This window comes from Sciurus carolinensis, chromosome 13, assembly GCF_902686445.1.
Source record: "Sciurus carolinensis chromosome 13, mSciCar1.2, whole genome shotgun sequence".
Taxonomy (NCBI): Eukaryota; Metazoa; Chordata; class Mammalia; order Rodentia; family Sciuridae; genus Sciurus; species Sciurus carolinensis.
This window is the reverse complement of record NC_062225.1, coordinates 52,454,799-52,473,396: the sequence shown is the minus strand read 5'-3', so window position 1 is coordinate 52,473,396 and position 18,598 is coordinate 52,454,799. Positions and strand designations below refer to the sequence as shown.

Here is an 18,598-nt window from a genome sequence, read left to right as displayed (position 1 = left end):
TAGGGATGGTATTAGTGTATAACACTGTCATGCTCAGAATGAAATACACTGAAAAATGATGGTACCTCCCTTTATGTGATTTAATAAGAGCAGCAACATGTAATGGTTTGGATATGAGGTGTCCCACAGAAGCTCGTGTGAGACAGTGCAAGAATGTTCAGAAGTGAAATGATTAGATTATGAGTTGCAACCTAATTGGTAGTTTAATTCACTTGAATGGATTACCTAGGTGGTTACTGTAGACAAGAAGAATATGGCTGGTGGAAGTATGTCACTAGAGGTGGTCCTCTGGGTTTTATATTCTGTCTCTGGTGAGAACAGTTCTCTCTGATTACTGGCTGTCATGAGCTGAGCTACATTCTTCTCCCACATCCTTCTGCCATGATGTGCTGCCTCATCTTGGGTCAAGAACAATGGAGTCGGCCAACCATGGATAGAACCTTTCAAATGTGAGCCAAAATAAACTTCCTCCTCTAAGTTGTTCTTGTTGGGTATTTTGGCTACATCAGTGCAACACTGGCAAAATAAAATACTAAAGATAAAATACCAGAAACCCACCAAATATACTTTGTTCTTTCATAATTGGCTGATATGTTTGAAATTTTAAATATCAAATTACTTCATGCGGTTTCATTAATTTATTTTTCAAAAATAAATTATCATTGTATGGTGTTCCTCATACCCCTGGGCACAGGCCTATCAGGTATCTTACTGGATGTTATGAATATCATTTGAGAAATTTAAAAATGCTTAATATATGATTACTCTGGAATATGCTAAACCCCTTATCCTTCCAGGGAGAGCTCTGAATTCCAGTGTCCATTTGTAATCACAGTGCCCAGTGCAATCACAGGCACAGTTAGGTACTGTAGAGGGTATACTACTGGGATTAGTTTGGAAGGTCTGATTCAGGGAATGTGCTCAACTAGCAGTAGTCAACAAATGGGTGCAGAATTAAGGTCAGAGACTAACTCCACCACTCACAGTCATGTGCTCTGCTGAGGTCTCAGAGCCCTCATTTGTACAATAGAGTTATTATTACCTCATGTGGATTCCTAGGAAGATGTAATGGGAAAAAGGGATTTCTATTCTCTACTATCCTGCAAATTAAAGGAGGCAATTGTAATTGGTCCCCACCTGCATTTTAGTGTTGACATTTTATTACAGCAGAAGAGCTGAAATACAGTTCACTATTTTCAAGTTCTGGAAAAATGTCAATCAGGTCTGTAATAAATCAGGTTAATACCACATTAGAATTTGTCTAATTCTTTGGCTTTACCACAAAGATCATCCTCAAACCATGTTAAAGTTGTAAAAGCAAAATTACCACCACCCATGTTTTAAATTGAGTAGAGAAAATTTCTTTTCCTTCTAGACCTGAACTTCTGTGAAAAAACAGTGAGCCTATTTGCCTACTTTCCAGCTGGGCTGAAGCAGACTCTCTGGGTCAGTAAACTAAGACCCTAGTTCCAGGAAAGCAGCCCAAAGTAGCTAGAGAATTGTCATTAACTTCTGGATCAATGAAGCAGTCAGAGAACTTAGCCTAAATATATACTACGGTTATTGGTAAGAAGATGACTGTTCTATGAGTTAGTTCACTCCAGCTGAAACAATGAAATGACATGGTGAATATCTGACCCAGCATGGAACCTTGTACTATGAAGGTAGCTTATAGCCACAATGTCAGTCAGTTGATCAAAGATTGAACAATTTGTGTCAGTCAGCCCAATGCAGGAGTCCTTATGTTATGGGAATTCCTTTGAATTTTCTTATAGGCTATTAACCTTGTTGTACATTTGCAAAACCTGTCTTCAAATGATTCATTCAACTGGTTCAAAGGAGGACATATTACCACACAGAATAAAGGCAGTATTGTCTGTAATCATATAATAATATCTCAAGTAAAAATATGTGAATCTATATAGAAAATGTTTAGGATAAAGCAGATGAGGGGACCAGAAAGTAACTCTCTTCACTAAGGAGTAATTGAAACACCTGGGAAGGTAAATATAAATGAATCGTAAAATTCTACCAACCAATATATAGACTGTGACAAAAGAATAATAGAGAAAAGGCAGAAAGTCAGGAACCTCAACAAGGGATCTAGAAGAAATGAAAACCTGAGAATGTATTGTTCAATACTGACTTGGAAGTGCAAATGAGGTCTCTGCCAATCAAGAAAGCCTCTTTTCTCACGAGTAAAGTGACTCACAGATATCACCTAAGACTTTCTTATCCTCCAAGTTCCTGCAAGGCCAATTTCTCCAGTAAGTCACACAGCCCTATATTTCAAAATTGGGCAGATAACCTACATCACAAATTCGGCAACAAATTTTTTCTTCTTACATGCAAAAGGCAGTTATCCTATTTCTCTCTGAGCAAAGAGGCAAATAAACACAAAAGGAAACCTGAAAACCCCAAATTTGATGAGCTGGGTTTACCATAAAAGGTGATAAATTAAGAATCCTTCATAATTTTCTTAAGTTCTTTGTTGCCCAAAAGAAGAAAGATAAGGATTTTCACTAATGAAACCTTGCCCCTTTTCCCAGTATTGATGGAAATTAGGGTATAACCACTGTTAATGGCAGCAGGGACTATCCTGATTACATTTAGGAATCAAACATTTCTCCCCTGCCAGTGAGGCACAATGCTTACATAAGATTGGATATTTTCTGAACCTCATCTACCTCATAGCAGCTTACAGATTTTTAGTGATAAAACTCTCTAAGTGTAATTAAAGGCTGAGCTGACCTAATTAAGTTGATGAAACTTTCAGGAGGGATTTAATTCCCTCTAGCATTTCACTCATTTTTTTCGTCCTCTACAATCCTCCCCTAGGCTAATTCTGAGCAATTTTTAGGGGCAGCATTTAAAATTACCTCACACAGGCAGTGTCTCTGTTAAACAACTGGTTGCAAAACCTCCAGCAGGTACAGTATGCCTTAAACGAAACTTCAAATGAAGGAGTCTAAGGTGTTTTATCAAATACACAACACTTTCCTACTTCTCTGGTTTCCTTTTATCACCAACAAACTATGATAAATAGTGTCCACCCTGTAAGAGGGAAACAGGTGTTGCAAAACATTCTGGCATTTTGGAGGTGCAAGGCGACTAAGAAATACACAATAGCAGGAATGGTCTTTCTTTCTTTTTCTCTTCCTTTCTTTCTCTTTCTCCCTTTCCCTCTCCCTCTCTCTTTGTGAGATGGAACCCAGGGGTACTCTATCATTGTACCACATCCCCAGCCATTTTTATTTTTTATTTTGAGACAAGGTCTCACTAAGTGGCTGATGCTGTCCTTGAACTTGCCATCCTTCTGCTTTAGCCTCCAGAACTGCTGGGATTATAGGTGTGCACCATTGCACTGGTCAGCATGAGTAGTTTCTAATGAGACAGAAGCATGGCACTTGCTGATAGATCATTTAATACAGAAGCCCTCATGGTCAAAATACTGGGCTAAAAACATATTAGTAAGAGTTCCCTCTCTCTCTTTGAAAATTAAAAAATAATCTCTAAGAGCATTTCAGGAATTAACTCTGACACTTTATAGAGGATACTTCTCAAATGGTCTAAGGTAAACAGGCAGGGCTGCAGGTGTCTGTTGATGGATCCCAAGCATTTGATTCAGATGCTGTGCTTTCTCCTGTTAAGGTTCTTACTTCCTTTCCTATGGTAGCATTTATGAATAAACTCTTTGTCAGAAAAATTAAATTTAAGATAATTAATAATTATTAAGCAAAATATTTTAGTTTTTATTCAATTATAAAAAATGAAAAGGATATGAATAAATGTTTCTCCCAAAACATGCTTAATGCTGCTTTTGTAAAACTCAGATTTAAAACTAATCTATTAGTGACCTATTATCCTCTAGGAATTAAATAGATATATTTAGGGTTATTCATTATTACAATTTTCCTTTAACTTTTCTTTTTCTTTCTTGGTACCTGGGATTGAACCCAGGGGTGCTCAACCACCAAACCACATCCCCAATTTTTGAGTCAGGGTCTTGCTAAGTTGCTCACGGCCTCACTGAATTGCTGAGGTTGGCTTTGAACTTGAAATCCTCCTGGCTCAGCCTGCCAAGCTGCTGGGATTACAGGTATGTGCCACCATGCCCAGATCCTTTAACTTTTCTTAATTTTCTTTTTTTGTGAAACTAATTTTCAGTGAGCTCAAATATTTACCCAAAGATTTTTCAATTTACTTATGATGAAAATATAATTTTAAAAAACTTATTTTGATTCATTTGAAATTTCTGGCCATTCAAGGTTTCTCCTCATTTTAAACAGAATAGTCTATGAAGTTCGGGTTGGGTTTTATCAAATTGTTTTTAACTCACTGTATTTTGGAATTCGATAATCACTTTTTAAAAAGTAATTTTCCTACTGAGGGTCAAGTCCCCTAAGTGCAAAACAGTAAAAAATGCCATGGAAGGGGAAGAACCAAGTGGCTAAGGTGCTCCCAATGAAAACCAAACCACAGGTTGTTTAAATATGTTAAGCAATTTCCTTTTTCACTTTAATCTTTAACGAATGAAGATGTGAAAGAGTAAGGCCTGCAGGACATCTCTCTTTTTATATTGTGAGTGTCACTGTTTACAATGAAACACTCAGCTCCTCAAACACTGTTTTTCATTTATTAGGATTCTGTATTGTAGTCCTGCTTTACCCTTTCATAACTTTTGGTCAAGTGACTCCTCTAAGCCTGTTTCCCAACTTCTAAATTAGGGTGATTGAGTTTGGAGAACAATTTCCAGGATTCCTTCTATCCCAACATTCCGAAATTTCTTCCATGACTTCAAATAAGTTGTCCTTAGATTCTCTCCCAGGACTGGTTAGTCTAAGAGAGATAACATACTAGATTGAAAATAAAAATATAATGAGCCAATAAATGAAGCTATAATTAAGAAATCATGCAGGTCGTGTGCTGGGAAATGTAAGCCAGAGTTTAGGACAATTTACAAAGGCTAACTGTTAAGAGATTCTGCATGAATGAACGTTGCTATATTTCAATCTTTTCAATAACTACAGAGCTGACCTATATGAAATAAGTTAATTTAATTCAAAATCTGTGGCAGTTTGTCACTCTTTCATCACAGAAACCGGTAGAGCAGGGCATTCTAAACAGCAGTTCAGACATGGAAGGAAACTCTGAACTATCACAAAGTCCTACAACTAAAATATGTTTTGATACACAGGCTGGATATGTCTGTATCTTCCCACCTTCTACTATGTCAAGAGGAGATAAAGTGAAAGAGATTCCATAAGTGAAAAAAAAATCCAGCAGTATTTGTGGTAAGCCTACCCTAGGCTATGGAAAGGACAGAGTGGGAAAAGTCCATTCCATAAAGAGGACAGATATGAATCCAAAATCCACAGCAGGAAGAACATGGAGACTCCTCCTTCAATGGAGTCAGGAGCTGCCAACTAAAAGTCACTAGGAAGATCACAATGACAGTGGAGAACATGTATGATATGGGTGTTTTGGAGTATGGTACTGCCCACCACTTCTCATCACCAGAAAAGGGTCTTCAAATGTTCTTGTAAAGTCTAATTATGTTTTCACCATGTTTCTTCCTAACCTGAAATACATTTCCTGACCACCCAAATCTTAGCATTCTCCCAGACAGACTCACATTCTCTTTCACGTGTCTCCCTGATTTGCTACAAATCTCATTTCCTCTCACACTCTCTTTCACTGAAGTAAGTATAACTATCATACAATTTCATACCTCATGCCTCATAGTCTATTAGATTTCTAAAATCTATTTTCTTTTATAGTAAACTTGAGGGTGTGTACAATCTTGCATGGCAATGACCCCGAACAATATCTGATAGAACCTGGTATGTTATTGCAGTTCAGAGCACAAAGGGCTCTGAAATTGAACTTCCTTGCCTGGTACTCCAGTCTTTCATACTTATCAGCTGTGGGGCTTTCCTCAAGGAACTCACCTGCTCCAAACCTCTATTTCTTTATCTAAAAATTCAGATAATAAAATCACTACCCATTAATGTAAAAGTTCCTGGAAAGTTCTTAGGAAAGCACAAAGCACAAAGTAAGAATACTGAAATGTACTGTTTTGCTCATAATGATAATAGTAATTATTTTAAATAGTTTATTATTACTTATAGAGCTCCACAAATGCCTTGGTCATATTACATATCTGTAAAGAGTAAAGTTTACTCCCCGAGAGTCAATCAGCCACCTCCATCCCAGGGTATGGGTAGATCCAGCCTTTCTGAAATATGTCTCCTTGTGTTTACTATGACTCTAGAATTTTTGAGTCTCCTATGGGACTGTTCTATCTACACACACATACTGGGCAATGACACAGTGTACACACATACAAGGAAGATGGGAAAGGTTACCCAGCAGTGACTGCTTTTCACTGATGGTTACTTGAGTCAAGCTTATAGGATTAAAATATTTTCTGTAGAATCAGCCAAACTATGTCTTTATTTGTCAATAGCACCTATGGCTAAATAATTAGATCTCAAAATCTATACCTTTAAATTACAGTCATAAAATGTAGGAAGAACTTCTGGTTTGAGGAGCCAGAAGAAGTTGGGCTATGAATGAATGGGAAAAATAAAGGTAGCTTTTAATATGAAAATATTCATACAATTTAAAATTCAAGGTCCTTCTGATTTTCTTTTTCTCCCCAGATCCCAACAAATTCCAATCCTATAAAACATTACAGAGGACAATGACAGCAGAGAATGAGGAATGAGATTATCTTTCATCTTTTTTACTTTTCTCAGGTAAATATCAGATAAACTGGCCAGATCACAAATGACCCAGTTTTACTCCCTTTGGAACATATTTAAAATGAAGGACAAAAGCATTTCATTATACAGTTTTTGTTTTGTTTGTTTTGGTTTAGTTTATGTACTCTTGCTTTCTCTTTTAGTCTGTTTTTTTTCTTCCTTTTTCCTCTAACTCTCCAGCAAGTCACCAGCATACACATAACACCTACGGCATTTCTAGAAATAAGCAATTAAGTCATTCAGTGGAATTTAGACTCCATGCCTTTTTTAAATTTCATTTTCTTTGATAGCTAATATAGTCTTGCCCAGGCAAATCTCCACTCTGAATTACTTACAGGCTAGTACAGAAGAGGAAGTTAATGCCTTCATAATGCTCTTCATGCTGCCCCTCCCCCCAACCCTACATAAACAACAGATGATGGAATTGTCCCAGAGTCCCTTTGACTCTGGGAACATCACGTCTTCAGCAAAGGTGTTTTCAGTCCGGATCTGAAATGATGAGATCATGAATTAGGAATGATACTGGTGACAGCGATATTTACCTCTTTGAGACAGCCCATAAAGTTGTTACTGACTGGTGACCCTGGGAGGTCGGCTGTGCTGGGACTGCCTCCAACATAGAAAAAGTCATCAGACCCCAGCATGGTATAATCTTCTTGCGTGTAGCCCGTTGTGGTAAGAATCCCATCCACAGATATTGTCACCTAGATAACAAAGCACAGGGAAAGGACACGCTATACTCAGACCTAGATACTGTAATCCTGGGATATGCCTGTTTTGTGTTTTGTTTTGTCTTTATTTATTTATTTTTGTTTGTTTGTTTTGCTTTTTTGCTTTTTTTTTTTTTTTTTCTGTTTGGTTTTTAGTTTTAGACCTATGGCGGAACCCATTTTCATGTCTGTTTGAGGTTTATTCTTGGATTCTATTCAACTAGCCCTAAGAGATCTAAGCTAGTTAGAGAGTTAACTGATTATTGAACTCGTGTCAGCATCATCCCTACTGCAACTTAAAAGTTATTTAGCAGACACAAAAATGGTGTTAGTAAAATGCTTCCTAGGTTAGTTTTGCTGGTGTACATATTAGTAAAGTTTAGTCGTCTATTATTAACTAATCACAACGTGCACCTTGTTAACATAAAAGGCGCAAGCTATTTCCAGCAACGTCACTATTTGCACTATTGAGCAGCAACTGTTCAGCATGCAAGTGCCTAAGTCCATGCCAAAGGGGGAAGGGAGGCAAAACAACCAGTAGAAGCAGCACACGCTGATGTGCACATGCAGGAGGTACAGTACAGTTCAGAAAGGAAAGGAAAGAAAACCGGGAGAACCAAAGTAAACAACAACTGCTTTGTGATGACGTAAAGATGAGTGGGTGTGGCATCTCCAACATTCCCAAATCAAGTTTCCATGCCATGCATCATGAATGGTTAGAGACTGGCTGAGCCTGCGGTCACTCGGGCCAGCCACCATTTTGTCTTATCCCGTGTTAACCACAGCTGGATGCAAAACGTTCGAAACGTTAACGATGCCCCTACAGGTGAGTTGGAAAACAGAAGTTGACGGGAACAGGTAAAAAATAAGAAAGTCAACAACGGATGAAAAGAAGGAGGTCAAAGTAAGCAGAAGAGTACCAACCGCAGTTCCTCTTTTGTTAATGATGTCTACAGTTAAAGAAAGAAAGAAAACACACGGCAAACCCAAAATAAGAAACAATTAGAATGATATCTACCGAACAATGTAGTTTGTTTACCATAGCGTGTCCAATGCCTGAGTGCTTTGTGGAGAAGGGGGGAGAAAGGAAATTAAAAACTGTGAACAGAATAACGATCGTTACTTAAAAAATATGATGGTCTCTACCATGTTAGTACATTTTTTTGATTCAGGTAACGGTTAGTAGAATGAAACATTCCATGAATGACATGTTAGTTATTAAGCATGTTAGTAACATAGAAAAAGGGCAAAAAAATTTTACAAGAAAAAAGCAGACTAACAAATAGGCCTCCCACAGAGGTAATACTTTTTCCTGCCATTATTGTTCAAATCTGGCTACTAGACAGAAACAGACACAGCAATGTTCCCTTTGTCTTCCTGAGTACATCTGAGAGACATTGTAGAAGTCTAAAAGGGATTCAAAAGCCTGAAGCTCATCCACTGACCACTGCCGCCCTAGGCCCGTAATTAATCCCTCCCCCACCCTGGCCCACCCCGGCCCAGCAAATTAGTAGGAATCAGTTGGCATTGCCCTACTACTCAATTTTACAGCATACAAGGAACTCCTCCTCAACTCCAAAACTTCCTTCGGTCATATTGATGGACTTTAGGGTCACAGTTTACTGCAATGAAACAAAGCAAAGATCCTGACACATAGAATGAGTAGAATGGATTTGTTTTTAATCTGTCCTGCCACACATGCACCCCGGCTCTGTAACTACTATTTCCTTTGAGCTATCAATTCGCAGTTTAGTTTTTTAACCTGAGCAAAGGCAAATCTAGAAAGTGGGCTCCTCAAGACCCACCCTTCCTTCTGTGCTTCTCTGAAATGAGCCTCCGGTCTCTTGGTGAGTATCTGAGAGAAAAAAATAAAAAAGGAAAACCAAAGAGACAGACTTACAGGAAACCTGTGTTTTGCAGCTACCCTGATGGTGGGCCACCATCTCCCAAGGCAGTTGTGAAGCATGCAGAGCCCCTCCCATGTCAACAGGCATCAAAGGTGTTTGGGGCTCTCAAGAAACTTTTCAGTGTTACTTGTCTGCCTTAACTAGACTAAACCTCCACTCCTAAAGCTCCCTTTTGCTTCTCTAGCTCAGAGCTTAAGCCTTTCAGAAGCAGGAAAGAAAAGGTTAGATAGTTAACAGCTCAGAAAGAGAGGGCTGTTTTAGTAAAGGAAAACCAGAGACATTCCGGTCATTCTGCAACTGTTTAGAGAAATGACAAATATGTTAGGGATATTAGTCTGAGATCAGCATGTACCGCAAAAAAAAAATTAGTCACTGTCAACACTTAACAAAATGATACATTGTAATATCATAAAATTTCAAATAGTAACCAAAACTTATAATAATCAGTATATGAATAATCTATTTTCTTTCATCTGTGTATATATACTGTAAGAATATATCTCAGTTAAAAACATACAGTATATGTAGACCCATAAATTTAGCAAAGAAATGATATTGTCCTGGTATACAGCCTTTTGCAAGAATCTTTAAAAATATAATCAAATAGAAATGGGCACCTAGAAGATGAACTGGTCTCTTCAGAATCATCTGGAGTGTAACTTAAATATCTGTGCTAAAAATAAAAATATCTTCATAAACAACCTTCAGAAGATATATAAACCCCAAAAGTCATTTTTCCCCTCAGGGACTTTTCTTATTCCCATTTTGGGGTGGGAGTGAGGAGGGAGTAGGGATTGATACAATCCCAAGTTACAAACACTGTTTTGTTTTGTTTTTGTTTTTACTACAAAAAAGGAACTGTGATTTAATGACCCCAATGTGCATGCTTCCAAATGATCACTATGAAAACTATAATTTAAAATCAAACAAACAAAAAAAATTAAAAAAAAAAATTAAACACAACAAAATCACACACATCACAGGAAGGGCAGGTCGCAGGGATATCCTTGCAGCCCTCTGGGAAATGGTCATATGTCACCTGTATCAAAATAGCCTTTGGGCCCCCAGAACTTTCTAGATATGCCCCTGCTCAAGTATGGCAGGAAGATTCATCTCAGGAGAAAAAGCTAATTTTTAAGCGACTCTGTGGAGCCCTGACTTATGTTGTTAGGGTTTTCAAGTACCACACACACAGCTGTAGCGAGAAACAAAGCCAGTTACTCTCTTATCCACTGCGCTGTTACCTGACGCAGATTCCTGGTGACTTTCACATCATGCCAGGCATTATCATTAAACTTTCCATTCACGGGCTCCACTAGTGCTTCAAAGGCCCCTGATCCCAAATTAATGACCAGAGAGACAGCTCCATTTTTCAGGGCAAGATTGACATAATCGGCTGATTTCCCGGTGTGAAGCATCAGTCCATTCCTCTGAAGAGTTTTAAAGGACAGAGTTATTTCATCACTGCTGCTTTGAATGGGGTTTTGAGACAAGTCGTAGCAGAAGTATTCAGATCCCTTGAAAGTGGCAATATATTCTTCTTTTCCTAGAGAAAAACAGATAGATAGATGCATAAGTAAAGACACATACTATGCGGATCAGCAGATCTTAACAAAAACAATGACTAATCCAGACCCCAAATGAACTCTTTGCCTAATTAATATTCATGACAAGAGCCCTGTCAAAGAGTCATAGTGCTGTAGGTGGCAGTATATTTTTAATAAACCTCCTCAGCTATTGGGCCATCAACTACAATAGCTAAAACTAACATTCTTGAAAATTTAATTAATTTTTAAGTATCACTGCAAGAGCTCTGATCAGAGAAAGTAGCTCTGTGATCTCTCCAGGGCATGAATCAGGTACCATAAGTGCATATTGGATGGTTCCACTCTGCTGACATCAATGGATCCCAACATGTTTGCCACATTCTCTCCATCCAGCTGAGGAGTTATTTTAATTTTCAGTGAGACATTTATATTCAAAGATATTTTTCACTGAAGGGCCACATATTTCTACCACTATGAGGCCATAACAAATTATATAGTAAGGGAAAGGAAAAAATATGATTTGATCTGGGGGTAAATAGATCTCTCCTGTAGAGTATACTTCCCCTCCCCTGGATGGAGGGAACAGCGACCGAAAGTCTAATGGAATCAGCTGAATTGTTAATTCATTCCCTGGTATCATCAAGCAGATGGTAAGGCTGGTTTTTATGAGACTAGTAAGAATTCTAGCACATTGCCATGGGACAGCCTGTAAAAGAAGTCTTCACGTCTTGTATGTATCTCGGTCTTCACTATATTTAGGACTAACAATGTGGATCCCACAAGATACTACTCAGATCAAACAGAAATATTGTTCTTTGGAAAGAGCAGTCTTCTCACTGATGAAGTGAGTTTAACCAAAGGAAGAATGCAAGCCAAAAGCTCCTTTGACTTGCTAGGCAATGACGATAGTGTGCCAAGAAAAATGAGACAGTATGGTTGGAAATCAGCTTGCAGTAAACTATAAACAGAATTACAAGTGATATGGGAGAAATTATTCCACTGGTAATATAGCTTTTCTGTCATGCTCACTGGGGGTTTTGAGTGAGCATGACAGCAAGAGGCATTTCACTCTTCCCCTGGCAACAGGTTTTTACTTTAGGACTATTTATTTATTTATTTATTTAAGTGCTGGGGATTGAACCCAGGGCCTTATGCATGAGAGGCAAGCACTCTACCGACTGAGCTATATCCCCAGTCCAGGACTATTTTCACTTGGTAACAAATGTTTTGGAATCCGAGATCAAATCCAGGTTTCCACTCCTCAGTGCCAGATGACCTGACTTCCTGAATGAAGAAATAGTCATTGTGGCCATAGATAGCCAAACCATGGCACTAAGACGGGTCGTAAGCACTAGGGATTTCACAAAAGATTGAGCCCTGTTACAATAGTCACTGACTATTGGTAAATAATTAATGAAGACTGGCAGTCAGGTTCAACATGCAATGTTCTGAGTAAGAGTCATAGGAAAGACAACCCAATTCATACCAGTGGGTCCCTCCCATTCATTCATTCAAAGTACAGGATGTGCATACTGCAGTGTTGAAGGCCAGTACTGATTTTTAGGGCTAAAGAATGGACATAGCTAACCTCATTCCTGTGTCAGAATGTTTATAGTACAGGTGTCTGCGTCCTTGGTCAGTTCAATATGATCACTATTAGGCACAACTAAATATTACTGTAATACTAGGGGGGAATTTGGCCCCAAATATGACTTTAGATTGCAAGTTGGCCACCTGTTGTGACTAGGGGCAATTTTGCATCTTCCCAAATTCCACTTTCTGAAAATGGTGAGTGATATTGAGCTTTTGGGATTGGTATGAAGATAAAATGAGATGTCAGCACAAGCATCTGGTAAAGCTGATGGCAGATGTCTTTTCCCTTGTCTATCTAAAGTGAAAAGTGTGATAAATGATCTAAAACAAAGAACATAAGCCATTCTTGTGAAATCCAGAATCTACTCTTTAAGATCAGAAACAGACAAGGATTCCCACTATCAAAATTTCTTTCTAATACCATATTTGAAACTGCAGTTAATACAGAAAGACAAGAAAATATATGAACAGATAAAATAGCATTGTATTAGCAAATATGGCTGTATAAACTGAAAGACCATAACCTACAAAAATCACTTGGCTTAATAAGATATTTTAGAAAGACTGCAGGGTTCTATATAATGGGGACAATCAATGTTTTCATATATATAAGTAGAACTATAGATTCAATAAAATTCCAATGAAAATCTCAGTGAATTTTTAAAGTTAATGTGAAATGTTGATTCTATATACAGGTAAAACAAAGAGCCCAAAATAACTAAGATATGCCAGAGAAGGATGAAGCAAGTTGACTGTGTAAGAATAGACATTTAGAATAAAATTATGATAATTTGTAGTATACATTAAGAGGAGATAAACTAATATACTTCTAAGTATATGCAAAACAATTTATATTAAATCAGACATTGCAGATAATGAGCAAAGGATAGATAGATTAGACAATAAATGGTGCTGAGACATCTGATCATCCAGATGAACAAAGTGATATTGGATTTTTATATCATTTTATTGACAAAAATCAATTTTACCTGGGCTAAGGATATATTTTAGAAAAACAATTATGTAAATGCTTAGTAGGTTTTATACAACAGGCATAAAAAGTATTTAAAGTATTGATAAATTCATCCACATCAAAATTAAGAAAATCTGTTTCTCAATAGAGAGTAAGAAGTTAAATTAAAAGTTGTGTGCAAATATTTTCATTTCATGTTAATCAACAAAGGATTATAATCTAGGATCTTGCAAGTACCCCCATAGATCAATATAAAAAAAGACAAAGGGAGAAAGGGACAAAAGAGCTGTCAAGTAATTTCATAGAAAAAAAATCAACAAATGTGGCCTTATGGGTAAATGAAAAGACGTACAATCCTATCAATATTCAGAGAAAGGCAAAAAGCAAATTATATACAGATTACATTTTGCCAGTCACAAAACTGATGAAAATTAAAATGGAAAGAAATATTCCAAAGTTTGGCAAAGCTGTTGGTACTCATTCTTCTCTGTTGTTGAGAGTGCTGACAAGATAAAAACTGGCCAGCTGCTCTGGTCTTATGCAGTCCCATGGGAATTTGACACAGTATAAAGACTTAGGGTCTCAGTTTTAGAAAATAATCAATAAAAATAACATTCTCCAGTTTTTTTCACTCATTTCTCCATGTTTATTGTTCTGATTTTTTGGTGATAAGTGATTAAGTAGATTCTGGTTCATCAATAAATACATATATCATCCACAGTGAGAAACATTCTTCTAAAGATGACACTGGTGATAATTTATCCTTCCACTGAATACTCAGAGCAGATCTCTGTCCCAGTGGAAGCTTTACAGACCCTCCTCCAACTCAACCCCTTAATTTATGTTATTAAAAAAGTGGAGCCCATCCAGTTTAAACAAGTGTCAAGTTCATAAAATGTGCCTATTATTAAAGCTGGACTAGAATTCAGTTTCTATCTGATATACCACACCCCCTATAGGTCAGAGGGAAAAGCCAGATGGTATTCATAAAGCTAGAAAAAAATGACAAAGTATGGGTTTGTGAAGATGTGTCATGTTACAGTAAGAAAATAATAATTATCTACCTGTTTAAGAAGGCAGGGAAGAATATAAGATAGAAAGAATCCACTTAAATAACTGAATAAGTTTTGGGGAGTGAAGAGGTTTGGTACAGTTAAAAGCCTGTAGCATTTTATCCAACAGACCTCATATCATTAAAAGTCCATGTAACTCAGAATGAATTTAAAAAAAAGCGAAAGAGAAGGATTGCTTTGACAGATAACATGGCAGAGCCAGGGGGAGAACAGTAAATAGAGTCGCACTTTATTAGGTCATGAGCTTTGAAGTTTATGAGTGTTGATGTATTTTAACACTACATTTCTGTTACTTTAAAAATGAAAATATATCACATATGTTGTTTAATTACAAATTTAGGTAATTCGCTTTTGCATTAAATGCAATTACATCGTTTTGGAAAATTTTACATTTTGTAATATACAGTTATCTTAAAATGCCATAAATGATTCATGAAGCTAAGTAGGGAAATATTTTCCTTGTTCTCTTTCATAAAAGAACATATATACTACATGAAAATACAAAAAATCACTCCATATTCTACAATATAAGATGATTATATTGTTTTGAGTTCTTTGCTACCTTAAATTTTTGTCATTAAAATTTGCATCATATCATATGCAAGGACCAAGGAGCACAGTAAAGTATTTGAACACTTAATGAATAGGTCTAGGTCAGTTTTAAAATGCAATTCTCAAATATCTTACATATTTCTAATATGTGTTAAAACAATAAAAATGAACAAGAAATTAGAACCATAGCAATGAATATGTCAACAAATACTTACATTCAAGATAAAGAACTCACACAAATTAATAATGAAAAGTTGGACAATAGGAAAAGTAGAAAAATACTTGCAACACTCTTCAATAAAAGAATATCAATGTGAAAAGATATTTAATTTAATTAGTCCTCAGAGAAATACAAATTAAATCAAAATGAAATGTGACCACAGTCCACTAGAACGAATAAAACGAAAAAGACAAAAAAATACAGAGTGATGATGGGGAGCAGCTGGAACTCTCATACAATAGTAGGAACCACTTTGGGAAACTGACAATGTCTTTTAAGTCTGAATATAGGATTACCCTATGAATGAGCAATCTCACTCATAAGCTTATAAACAAAAATGCATGTATAGATCCTCAGAATAATATACCAGAATGTTCGTAGTGACACTCTATGTAATAACTTCAAACTGACCAGAACTGAAATAATAATTCATGGTAGAAAAGATAAACAGATTAGAGCAGAGTTATTCAATGTAATATTAATCAGAAGTAAGAATATATTATGTAAAATTACAGGCAAAAATATGAATAAATCTCACTGTAGCAATGATTAGTAAATATACTAAAATGAAAGATAACATACTTTTCATCCCATTTTATAAAAAAAATTTTAAAACAAGCAAAACTAATCTTTGCCTTTGAAAATTAAATTAATGGCTATCTTTGGTGTAGATAGGAAGGAGAGTGAGAAGGACTCTGAATACTAATAATGTTCAAGTCTGGATTTGGTTGTTTTGGGTATGCTCACAGTGAAAACAACTCATTTACCTGTGTACTTAAGATAAATGCACTTCTTAGTATGTTTACTGTATTTCAATTAAAAGGTTAAATAATCTGAACACAGAATGAACTAACCTGATTATTTTATTCCTGATTAATAAGATGATATATACAAGATACCATTTTTATTAATGCTTTGATTATAAATAAAAACTAAACTAATAATAATAATAATAATTTTAATTGTCATGATGAAAACTTTTTAATGCATATTACTCTCACTTGCTCTTCATACTAACCTCATAAGATTTATAAACATACATAGGCTGCATGGATATAATAACTGTTGATTAATGGACTGATACCAAGATAAAGAGAATCCTTGAATGGTGGACTGAACAAATGGATCTCTGCTCATACCAAAAATCACTGATTTCTACTTCATAGGAAGGACAATTAATCAAGAGATTGAATCGCTCCCCAAGTTCACCTAGAAATTATTTCTCAGGACAAGGCCCCTTCCTATTTCCTATGCATGGAGTATATACACTTAATTTGACTTTATATTTTCACAGTCTCCAAGTTCACTGAACTTCAGGAAATAATCAACAAGCAAATTACCCTACATTTGAAAGACAAGAATGCCTATGGGCAGAAAGATGTCCCATTGTCCCCATTCACATTATGAATGTTAGGCTGTTTTCCTACCTTATTATTCTTGATTACTTTGCTTTTCACATCTGATACAAAATAACACAGATCTGTAATCCTTCACTATAATTGTGAGTTTCTAAGATAGTTTTCAACACAAAACAAACCAAAATCAACAAATGAAAAAGCAAATATAAAAAAATAACATTTGAATGAAAGACATGCTCCATTTATTTTTCTACTTCAGAAGAAAATACACAAGAACATTTTGCCAAAAACATCCTTGACATAACAAAGGTACACACTTGAAGTTTACATTATTAAATTAAATAATAAGCTTGGGTATCTCAGACTATAAAGATCAAATAAATTTAGAACAACAGAAAAGTTTGTCTATTGAAACTCATGCCAGGATAAATCCTTACTCCCAAAAAATTTTACCAAGTAAAGTCTACCAAGTAGACTTTATTTGCCACACTTTGCAATCTAGGAATTAAAACTATCAGTTGATTATTCTATAGAAACAGCATTAATTTAAAGGGAGTCATTCTCAGATTTTCAAACTGACAGAAGGTTGTAAAGCTTTCTGAAATCCTTAAATGTGATTCAACCTTTGTAAATGATGAGGCTAACTCCTATTTTGCAGCAAGAAATCATGCTTTACAAAGGATCCATTCAAAGTTTTATTTCACATTAGGTAGACTCTGAGGCAAGCAATTTGAAAACAAATGGCCAAATTTCCATGAAATAATCCCAAGGAAGGGGTATATTCTTGATGATAAACTTGAAGTCATCAAAAATGAAAGTAAAGACTTCCATACTGTTTAGTTCAATGCTTCATTTATTTAATAGGTTGAGAGCCCAACGGACAAAAGTAAGGTCATATAACTACTTAGACAAGAATCAGAATATAACCCTTGCCGACTTGATTCTATTCTCAGACAATTCCTCAATTCTCAGGTATTTCATGATATGGGCCTCTAATTCACCACCAAAAACTAAACCAGGTTTAAACTTTGGCATGTTTTTCTCCAAAAGAAAACACGACATGACCCTACTGTGCAACTTATTTGCATTTGTTTAAATAACCACAACTACTTGCAACCAAACAGGAGACTGAATACCTGCCTATTCTACACAAATCACATGATGCACAAACATGGCAGTGAACCTGCATACAGGCACTCAAAGGTGTACAATATGGCATTCTCTGGGCTCAAGCCCCAACAACAGAATCTGTGAAAAATAAATGCCTGGATCTTTCAATCTGCAGGAAATCATGAACACAATCCAAAGAAAAACACAATTCTTTACAGATTCTCTGTAAAAACTTCTGAATTCTCTGAGTGATAATTAATGGTTACTTAATAACAAAGTAAATGATAGGAAAACAGTTATATTCACAGCAGACTTATAGTATTCTGTATTTATAGACAATTTCATTTATAAAATGGTTATGATGTACATGACTTCAAGTAGAAAATCACTTCATTACCAACTTAGGGTAATCTATACTGAACAATTTACCTGTTTAACCAAGTTCCAAAGAGTACACAATTTATGATTCTTTCTTTGTAAAATCAGAGCACTATTGCCTTTAACTCTAAACTCTATATTTTGGGTTATCAAAAAAATTTGGCCATTTGAGTAAACTGATCTAAATTTTAGAATTTGATTTTTTAAAAATAAATACAAATAATATCTTGGAAAATAAAAACAGAACATCAGAGAACTTCATATGGAATTGGAAAGCATGGTGTAAAGAAAAATTGCTTTAAAAACATGATCTCTTACTATATGCCACTCTGACTATGACCTAGGGGACAGGTCATCAGCATCACCTGGAATTTGTGAGAAATTAAAGACCTCAGGACCCCTCCCCAATC

At 36.0% G+C, this 18,598-nt stretch overlaps 1 protein-coding gene across 34 annotated transcripts in view; it reads right to left on the bottom strand.

Annotated features, from left to right (window-relative positions):
- Nrxn1 (neurexin 1) overlaps window positions 1–18,598 on the bottom strand; it is a 1,060,789-nt gene that overhangs the window by 649,759 nt on the left and 392,432 nt on the right. For 16 of the 34 annotated variants that reach the window (XM_047521996.1, XM_047521998.1, XM_047521995.1 and 13 more), the window contains 3 exons: window positions 10,629–10,930; window positions 8,496–8,540; window positions 7,310–7,471 (listed from right to left, as the gene is read on the bottom strand). In XM_047521996.1, coding sequence (XP_047377952.1) covers window positions 7,310–7,471; window positions 8,496–8,540; window positions 10,629–10,930 — 509 coding nt within the window. The remainder of the gene's footprint in view (window positions 1–7,309; window positions 7,472–8,495; window positions 8,541–10,628; window positions 10,931–18,598) is intronic. The other 18 variants (XM_047522005.1, XM_047522007.1, XM_047522014.1 and 15 more) reach the window with 2 other exon arrangements.